This window comes from Sciurus carolinensis, chromosome 13 (assembly GCF_902686445.1).
Source record: "Sciurus carolinensis chromosome 13, mSciCar1.2, whole genome shotgun sequence".
Lineage (NCBI taxonomy): Eukaryota > Metazoa > Chordata > Mammalia > Rodentia > Sciuridae > Sciurus > Sciurus carolinensis.
The window spans coordinates 76,112,229-76,122,815 of record NC_062225.1 but is presented as its reverse complement, the minus strand read 5'-3'; the positions used below and the strand labels follow the sequence as shown (position 1 = coordinate 76,122,815).

At 34.9% G+C, this 10,587-nt stretch overlaps 1 protein-coding gene across 1 annotated transcript in view; it reads right to left on the bottom strand.

Moving 5' to 3' along the window:
- Positions 1–10,587, bottom strand: part of Atad2b (ATPase family AAA domain containing 2B) — a 160,867-nt gene continuing 150,280 nt past the window's right edge. The window contains 7 exon segments of the mRNA XM_047522251.1: positions 1–3,483; positions 5,644–5,772; positions 6,104–6,184; positions 6,186–6,232; positions 8,784–8,878; positions 8,880–8,988; positions 8,991–9,464. Coding sequence (XP_047378207.1) covers positions 3,442–3,483; positions 5,644–5,772; positions 6,104–6,184; positions 6,186–6,232; positions 8,784–8,878; positions 8,880–8,988; positions 8,991–9,464 — 977 coding nt within the window. The 3' untranslated portion in view covers positions 1–3,441.

Here is a 10,587-nt window from a genome sequence, read left to right as displayed (position 1 = left end):
TGTTTTTCTTATCATCTTTATTCAAGTATTTCACAGCAGTTATATTACAAATTACAGTAAATGTTCAAATTCCAGAATTCAAAAATTAAATAATTTACTTCAAACTAATGCAAAATGAAGTCAAATGTAAAACATCAATTTAACACAATTCTAAATTAAACTACAAACCCAAAAGAGACCATAGTTGATGAGTCTACTTAATCTACAAAGTAGACATACATGACTGAAACCAAATAGGACTCCCAAATCTAAGTAACCAAATGTACAAAATACAAAAGATGCAAGTACAAGCCCAAATTCAAGCTTACAATATGATTACAAATAATAATTATAATAACAATGGCGTTCAGCTACGGGACCTGACACTGAAGACACCTACTGAATAGCACCATAGCTGAATCAACTTAATCAGAAAAGGGAAGAAATGACCACCCCACTCCCTAAAAGTAAAATCCAGTAAACCTACAAATACATTGGCATATGAGAAAAATCAAGTCATGAAAGGACATTTTAAAAAATCAATCACAGGTAAGATTCAAGCTCAAAACACAATTAACTCCACAGCCATCAGTTTCAACCCTAATGTGGTTCTATCATCTTTAAAATGCTCCCGAGTCCCCACAGCTGAGCATGAAATATCGCTGGGCTGTGCTGTGATACACATTTTACTGCTCTGAGAGCAAGCTTTTACACTGGAGCTTATCATTTATAATGCTCACAATAGGAAATAAGAACAGAGGTCAATTTGTACATATTTTTGCCAATGCTATACAGCAAAAATTAAGAACTTACAGAAAGGTAAACAAAATTGAGTTCACTTGGATAATTTCACAAGCTGCTTTAAACTATAGAACCACCAGATATTTGTAAAATAAGTGAAACTGGTGTAGTATGTTTCTTTCTCAGGAAGAAAAGGAGTCGGAAGAGTTGGTACAATTTGGACTCATTTTTCTCCCCTTGGCATGAAATTGGTTTTCTCTTTAAGACCTAAACTGTTCAAAGTGGCAGTTCCTATACTGAGGTTGCCTCTGACTTCTCCTTCTATATTAAGGATTAAAAAAAAAAAAAAAACAAAAAAAAAAACTTGATCTTTTGGAAGCATTTTAATGCCGAACATAAATAAATTTCCCTTGTCAAACTCACTGATGGCTAAAATCTTACTTAACTTGTACAAATTCAGTAACCTACTAAGAACATGTGCGGGTTATTTTGTTTGTCTTTTTTGTTTTGTTTTGTTTTGTTTTTTCCTTCACAAGTGCTGCTGTTACTTGAACAGAATGCTTCTGAATTAGAGTAACTGGAATAAATAGTAAAAAAAAAAAAAAAAAAATAGTGCAGCAAGAACCTGAGACTTGCAAAAAACCCTTTTACCAGAAACTTGCTACAAAAAATCTGCTACATCTTATTTCATCAAATCTTTAAATTCTGTAACAATTTCCATCAAAATACAAAATGCTAATGTATTAGACAGTAAAATAGTTTGAACTGGTATGATGGTAATAAATATTAAAGAAAGCATGAAAATCCTCCCAATAATCAAATTAGAGGTTTCAAATAACCTCCCCTTTAAAATGGTTCATCGTTAATCGCACTTGCCCACCTTACAAATACAGTGTGTCTACATGGGTAGCATCTTGAATTATATGATTAACTGAATATTATGAAAACTTCATAGACTAGGCATAAAGAAAAGAAGTGGCATTTAAAAAAAATTAAGCTAGAACTAGAAGGCAGTAAATGTAAAGGTAAATGCAAAGAAGCACTTGGGATTACTGCAGTAGCCCAGGCCAGAATGTGCTTTCTGCACACTACAGACAGCCAGAGACAAGGAGACAAGTACCTTAGCTTTAGCATGTAAACGGTGGTGAAGTGATTACAGGACTCTGTAAACACTGTTGGTAACTAAAACACAAAAGCTGAGGTAGCTCAGTATCTCTGCAGTAGTCCAAGACCATGTGCCCTAATTAAAACTCAAACTACATGTGTTGCATATATTGGAAAGACACACCTGCAGCTAACAGCTACAATAAATGAAGATAGCAGTCAACTTGTTGGCAAAATTTTCTACACTTTGCTTAAAAATTATCTGATTAAAAAATGTTACTGCACTCCCTTTGCCTCTTTGCAACTGCCTAGACTGTGTCTCCAAATTTATAGAAAGTTTTTGTAAAACTAGTAACCCATAATTAATTTCAGGTAAGTACAATTCACAGAAATCACTCAACAAGATCCAAAATAGATTCCAATCAAAATGAAGAGTCGTGAAGGTAAGCTTATGAGAAGGGATTCAAACATTAATACTGTTATTCAAGGACCATACCAGAGCTCACTTGCAATTATACAGAAAATGAATTTTATGGAGCTTCTGACAAATTCCTCTTTTCTGTTCATTTGGCAAGTCCTGGCTTTAAAACAAAACAATAACAATTTATTACACATAAAAATCATTTTTCTCTGGGAACTCAAACATGAATAACTATTAAATTGCCTCTGACAGAAGAACGGCCACTATTTTCTGGTCATCACTGTCAGTAATATGGAAAAAGTGTGTGAGTTTTTGTTTCTTTTGTTTTTTTTTTTTTAATGGACTGTGCATTATTTGTCATTGTTTTATTACATGTTTCTTACACAGAAACAGACCATACAGGAAAACTTACCATTTTTAGTATATTATGTGGTTTACTGAGGGTCTTGATTAAGCTTTGAGAACAAGACAGGCATTAATTAATACCAAAAGAGTTGTCTCTTGATGCAGAGTATCAAAACTTATTTTGAAGGTTGTGACCAAAGAAAACATTTTAATTTATTTGCTACAAACAAGCTCATCCACTTAGCCTTATCTTTCTCAAACGAATAAAAAGGCACATTAAAAGGCAGTTCTAAAGAGCCTAATCTAATTTCATCTGGTTTCTTCAGTTTCCCACCAGAATATACCATAGCCAACTTTAAAACAGGCTTCAGTCCATTACCCAGAGAGGGGGAAATATGATAAGAGATAGAAAGGAAAAAGAAAAAAGAAAAAAGTGAAACCCAAAAAGCAGGTTGCCCATTGTTTAAACAATTCAACACAGTTAGAACTGCCCATCCAGTTTCCTCCTGTTGCTGGTCTGCTCCCTAAGAGAATCTCCAGAAGACAGTGCACAAAAAGAGGAGCAGAAGCAAAAGCAGTTTCTGTAGCACCAAAATCTCCAAGCTGTGGGGTTGTATTTTTTTATTTGTGGAAAATACAACAAGTTTCTGAAGTTCTGTTTGGTTCTTGTAGGCTGGTTGGTTTCAGGTACCTGAGACAATAGCACCAAATTCAACAGAGAGAAAGAATGAGTGAGAGAGCACTTTACACCAAGGCTCTGCACATAATTGGTGCAATTTGAAAGTGAATGGCTCAGAAGACTGCTCTGTCAGGAGCAGATTGGAGAGGATCAACCACTCATCTTGAAAAGTTCATAGGAATGTCTCAAACATATGAACTGTTCTTTCCATCTCCTGTAAGAGAAAGAAATGCTTGTTATCTATTCAGGGAAAGACAAAGGTATTACTCATTATGAATTGAATTCACATCAAACTCAATTTTTAGAGAAAGAATTTGAGATCCAAGTTCAAGTTGGAGCATCTTCCTGAACATAATACCTCAGCTACTCTGTAAAACAATCTGTCCTAGACATTTCCAAGAACCTATTTTTTTTTTTTTTGGGTGCTGGGAATCGAACCCAGGGCCTTGGGCTTGCAAGGCAAGCACTCTACCGACTGAGCTATCTCCCCAGCCCCCCAAGAACCTATTTTATATTTAGGTAAATGAGGATGATGAAGCTAGTTAACACTCTATGAATAACTTGGCAGTAATAAAAGAAAGAGGTATGAGTCATAAGAATATGAGGAAGAAGATGTGATAGTAACAATCAATGAGTAGCTTATGCCAGATATTATACTAAGATATATATATAAAACATATATTATGTATATTATATATTATGTATATATACATAAATATGTAAATGCAGTATATACAAGATATATTTATATGTAAATATATACAATTTTTATATATATTATTTAACTTCATTTCTTCAATAACATGAAAAGTTGAAAACAGATAATACTATGAGCCCCATTTCACAGATAAAAAAAGTGAAGCACAGAGGGGCAATCTGAATAAGCCAGTAAGTGGCAGTCAGAATTGGAAGACAAGCAGCCTCACTCCAGAGTCTGAGTCCTGCATTCTACTAACTCCCAAAACAAATAAATTGAAGTTAGTGCAGCAAAGCATAAGCCAAAAACTAGAACACACCCTGTTCTCATCCTATCCCCTCCAATCAGAGCCAGAAAGGGTGGTGGTGAGGGGAGACAGAATGAGTGGCTACCATCACTTCTGGTTCTGCTATTAATTCCTTTCCTTCTTAAACTAGGTTCTAAATCTCATTCTGGAATATTTCACTGCTAAATGATTATTCAATTCAATCTAGTGAAACCACAACCGTTTAAACAAAAGTTCTAGAATAAAAAAAAATGTAAATAACTGTACTTTGCATGCATATTTCATTAGGATGGGCAAATGTCAAATACATCTAAGATATCTGGTTTTCTTCTCTCTTTAAATAGCTCCAATGAAATTCTATTCTATCTCTGTAGAAATAATAGGCTATACTAACAAATTATTGTCTGATCAACAAGTTCTTCTACATGAGCAATTAAAATCAGTTCTACTAAAATATTTTATTATACAACTAGTATAGCTTTATAAAAATGAAACTCATAAAAATGTGGTTATAATTTTCAAAGTTCTTGATTTAATTCTAATAATCTTTATTATACATGAGAAATAGCCATATTTTCTATACATAAACTTTAATATCTTTACCAATAGAAATGTCCCCTTGAGAACAAGTACTTTGTCTTTATCATATTTTACCATATCTTTATCTGGCACTAGGTACTCAATAAATATTTAATAGCCAGACCATCAGATAAACTAACAAGTAAGTGAACCAAGAAAGTCTAAGCTATTTGGCCATTCAGAGTGGATAAAGGATTACAGTTGCTCAGATGATTTCAAAAATCCAAAGTGTGGTTTTAATGATGTAAATTATAGGAATAGAGCTAGAAGCTCACTTATAAGGGAAGAATTTCCCTATGGTTCTAGAAAAATGGAATGGTTCATCTCTAAAAGTCTCTAAGCAAAAGTATAAACACTGATTCATATGGCTATTTTACAGGACTAGGTTTGATTAAATGACATGACTTTTAAATCTCTTCCAACCATTAATGATGTGGCAAATGGGTTTCACTGGCCCTGCTACCTTCTTACATCAGCAACAGCTGCCTAGGGAGCAGTGAAAAGGATTGTGGGGCCACACCACATCCAATAGGCTCAAGTGACATGTTCAGAGAACTGTGACATTCTGTGTATTCACCTATCCAGAACCATAGATTTCTGTCTTTTGACCTACTAGGAACCCCAGGTTACTTCTTTTCTGAGACAAAATGGCACAGAAAGGCTTTATTCAAACTATACCCCCGAATGATTCCTCTAATCTTAAATCTTAAGACCTACTTGAGCTAATGAAAAATACAGACTTAGGAAAAATAACTTTTTTCTCTTTTCTTCCAGACATATTTATTTATTCCACAGATGAACTAAGCACTTACCTCTACAAGTTGTGATTTGTCATAATCTTTACGATGACGATAGATGCACTGACTAAGAAGAGAATATAATCTCTCAAGCTGATCAACTGTCAAATTGTTGCTTTTATCTACCAACAAATCAAGCAATTTCTAAGAAAAATTAGGGAAAAAAAAGAGAATAAAAATAGTTTGATTTCCCTGGTCAAATTGAAACAGTTATATTGTAATGACTAAACAGTAGACATCATAAAGTACAAAAGTGACACCTGAGATTAGAAGATTCTAGGGCTTAGTTATTACCAGGACCATTCCCATACTTTCAACCCCTCAGAATGCATATAACTCTTCTTTAGTAGAAGCCCTGAGACAATTAAATGCCTGGTGTAATCAGCAGATTTGAAAAATAGTTTTACTCAACTGCCTACAAATATTCAAATATCATTCCATTCCTTTAGAACTGACTGGGAATAGCTAATCTTACCTTCAATCGCTCACGATCAACTATAAGAGGTGGCACAGGCTCAGACGGCTCTTCTGGAACCAGTTCCAGGCTTGTTGTTTTTTGCCTGCTCTAAAATTAATTTACGGTATTTCTTTACTTTAGAAGCACCTAAAATTGAGGGGGAGGGGAAATGCAATGCAGCAAGTACAGTTAAGGAAAACAAGTCTTAAGCATCTATAATTCTTATACCCACTACATCTCCTTTCTGGGATGAGGAAGATGATATTCTTTAAATGATAACTTTCTTTTTCTGTAAGAATAAGTAATTCAAAATAAAGAGAACTAAACCACAACTATGAAAGCCAAGTCATACTAGGATACCATCTAATAAGCATATCCATTAAAAGGAAAAGAAAAGCATCTTTGCCTCTATGCACTGACTTATAAATAGCCTTCACTCTCTTCATGGTAGCTATCATTTTAAAAGTGGGAACTTTCAAAATTAGATAAAGGAAAAAAAAGTAACCTAGAAAAGCAATACTGAAAGGGGTCAGCTTGTCTACACATTAGCTTCCCAACCTAAAGCATTTTCCTCAACATTGTGTGATTTTTAAAAAAGATTTTTCTATTACATTGCCTAATATTCTATTAGAGACTGATCTGTGTTATGATAATTTTTCACAAAAATATAAACCAACAGGTTTAAGTGTAACAGGGATGCTAGTCTTTCCTACCTGATAGTGAATTAGTATAACCTAATTACCTTCCTTCTCATATGTTGCTGTGACTAATCAGACTGAAAAAAAAAAAAATAGAAATTTGGGTTAAGTGAGCTTAATTTCACAGTTCGAGGCACTTAGAGGAATACAGAGGCACCAACACTATGTCCCCAGTAGTAGGAATACTCTGGAAGCTGATGGGGAAGGAACTTAAACAAAATCTGGGCTGTTTCAGAAGTTCATACGGGACCTGGCTATGTTAGGGACATTAAGGGGAATCTTCCTCCTCTGTCCTGCACTGATCCTTTTACTCACAAGTCTTTAAACTCTTCCTTCTTCTCCTCAATGCCCTCTCTATAAACAAACAGTAAAAGAACCAAAGTGCTGCCTTTAACAACACTACATGTATGACGATATATCAGAGAAATTTTAAATTTCAAGCAGCCTTTAATATGAAAGGTTTGATAGTCTAACACATTCCAGGAGGGTTTTCAAAATTATACTGATCCTTATTATTATATCCATGAACTTCTAGAGGTCTGAGAACTCAGATTAAGAACCAAAGCATTAAGTAATACTGTCCTGACAATTTCAAATGAAAACTTCAGATCATACTTCTATACAACGAAGATCTTTAAAGCTTTCAGATTGAGCATAACAGTAATTTAAGCAAACTTACTAAAATTGCTAGAGAAGTAGCATTCAAATGGACTCCTCTCCGCAATCATTCTGCCTGATACTACAGATTTATCCCTCTTTCCTACCCTGTTCCATTCATTACTTAAATCTTGCTTTAACACATTTTTTTAAGTTCTGTCTATATGATAGCCCAGAATAAATACTGCTCTTAAAATTACTTTCTATTATTAAATATTGAGAAAAAAGAAAAATTCTCAACAAGGAACATTTAAGAACAGCAAATCTCTCTTAATCCATTTTAAAAAAACGGTAAGACTTTGAATAACACTTTCCTACTTCCTAATTCTACTAGAGGGCTTAAAAAAAAAAAAACCGGGAGGGAAAAAAATCTTTTCACATGGCCCAAATCCCTGATTAAAGCTGTGTACTCCATCCAATTTTACAAATATGATACAATTTCAAGATAGCCTATATTAGGAAAGGAACTGTCCAGGAAGAAAATGTGTTGAACAAGATAGATATCCAACTCATATCCATCTCATTATGGGCTAAAGAGATAATGATAAACAAAGAGAGGCTAGAAACGCTTGACTCCCCCTTTCTACATCTTCTTAAAAGAATCATATAGTCACAAGAAGTCAGGAGCGGGCAGACTGCTCCAATTCACTGGGCACAAAGTAATCAGACTGTGAAAGTTCTGTGTCTTTCCTCCAGTTCTGGTCTTACAAATCAATGAAGTCTCTTACACTGACATCTCTCAGATCCAACTAACAATGCCCTCAATAACAAACCTTAATGGCCAGCAACCATAAGAGGAAATTATATAAAAGACTTATTGTAATGTCTTGAACAACACCGTTCTGAAGTTTAGTTTATAAGACAAATAACTAGGCTTGGGGAGTATGAACAACTAGTGCCAAGTTCCATGATTATGATGAATCGAACTGATGTATAATCCAGGTCTGCATGATTCTTCCTAATTGCCATACTGCTATACCCATGTCTTCTCTGTCCATTCCACCCCTTCTAGTAAATTCTTCTGTTGTAATTCCATGTTCATCACACATGTGAATTGACTCAGGTTTAGTCATATGTCCCTTAGAATGGGGGTAATAATCAACTGAGAGACAGCAAAGTAAGCAGTCATGAATGCAGTGCATTCTGAACTCTAAAACCTCTGAAAAGTTCAGCAACTTAGTGTGCATGTGCATACTTTTCTCCAATAAGGGATGAAAACTTTAACAGTTTCTCAGAGGAGTATAATTACTCATCAAATACTACTACTAGAAATCAGAAAATTTTTGCAATGAATAAAGATTGCAGTTTAAACCTCCGAAGATGTTTCGAAATAATATTTTTACCTTCTTTATCCAATTCTGCATCTTTAACCTCCACTTCCGGGCCAGGTTCTAATTTCTCGGTATTGCTACATTCCAGTGCCTCTAATTTCTCGGATCATCTCATGAGTTTCATTTGAAGTTTCTGGTTTTCCTTTTGACTGGCTTTCCAGGACAATCTTTTGTTCAGAACTACATTTATCTCCACTACCACAGAGAGGAACAACATCAACTTTCCATTTTGACATTCCAGAACAGGTATTCCTTCAAAACTGTCAGTGGAGGCCTCACCATTCAGACAGTTGCCTTTAAGAAAAGGCTCCTTCCTAGATGTCTGTTCTGGATTGAGAGAGCCGCTACCGTGGATGAGAAGAGATTCATTTGAACTTTCTTCTTCTGTGGATGCAAAGTTCTCTTTTGTGCCTGCTCCATTGTTTAGTCTCTGCCCCTGGTCCATGTCCATGATGTCACAGGATGATTCATCATTGGTCATAGATAAGTCTCCAGTCTCTTCTCCATTTTCCTCATGGCAATCAGTGCTTACCTCGAACTCTCCATTCTCCAGCAATTTCCTGTCCTCTGTATGGTTCTCATAGTCTGCAAATTTGGTATCCTCTTCATCTTTTTTTAAATTGTTAACTTTTCTTTTTTTAATAATTCCTTTACCCCACTGTGATCTTCGCCTTGATTTTCTCCGTACCCGAACTGTTTTATGAGGAAGGAAAAAAAAAAATATGTGTAACTTGGAGTGCAATATCTACTTTATATACATTTATTAAAGAGGACCAAAAAGAAGAGAAACCCATACTGGTCTAATATACAAACAAAACTCTTGGCTCCTGACATCCATGCCGACTAATTCTCAAAACCTACGAGCAGAATGAATATGAAGTAGGAACCAACCCTGCAGAATGGAAACTTTAAAATTTTGCTTCCTATAAGAGTTTACTCAGCACTAGTCTTTTCTATTATCTTACATTCTACTTTAGCGTGGTTCCTAACTTTCAACATCTAGGGACCAATCATAAATATATACATTTGGGGGATGATCACATTACCAGGCTGCCCAGAAAGTTTGGGCCACAGCCCTGGCTTTCCACAACATGGATGCTTTGCCAGCAAGATCAAGAGATAGTTTCTAAACCATGAAAGGAAATAAACACAAAAGCCAGCACAGCATGACAAAATTGTTACAGGTATCCCCACAAAGAAATCTCCATTGTCTCTCATTCTAGAAAAAGGAATCACCCATAGTAAGTATGATCATGGATAGAAGTCAAAAGTTATATCAACTATTAACTTGCTTTCGGACAAATGGTTCATCCAGCAGCATCAGTTTTCTCACAAGTTACCTGAGAATATATAAGAAAATCAAGCTCTCTGTTATCAAAGTTGTTGTAACATTAACAAAATATTAAAAATATTGTCAGTTATATGAAAAGTGATATCTATAAAAGTTGTAGGAACTATACTCTTAAGATGATATAAACTTCAATGTGGTCTGTGAGCAGAAATGGGACTTCTAGGTGATAATGGACCCAGAAATTTTTATTTCCTTTATGTGTGTCAAAGGTAGTTGCTTAGGCAAGACTACCCAGTTGGGTCACTTGCACTGTTTAATAAGGACTTGCATCTATAAAACAATGCAGTGTGTGTTCACATACTGCTTCATCCTTTTTACCTTTAACCCCTACTGTGTATGTAAAGATACCAACATATTTATAAGGAATGGGTACATTTAGTTATAAATATGATTCTTCTTTTCACCTAAAAGTACAGCTACTAAAGGTTTCTCGTATGATCTCTAAAATTCAAGTCTTCAGTCCTC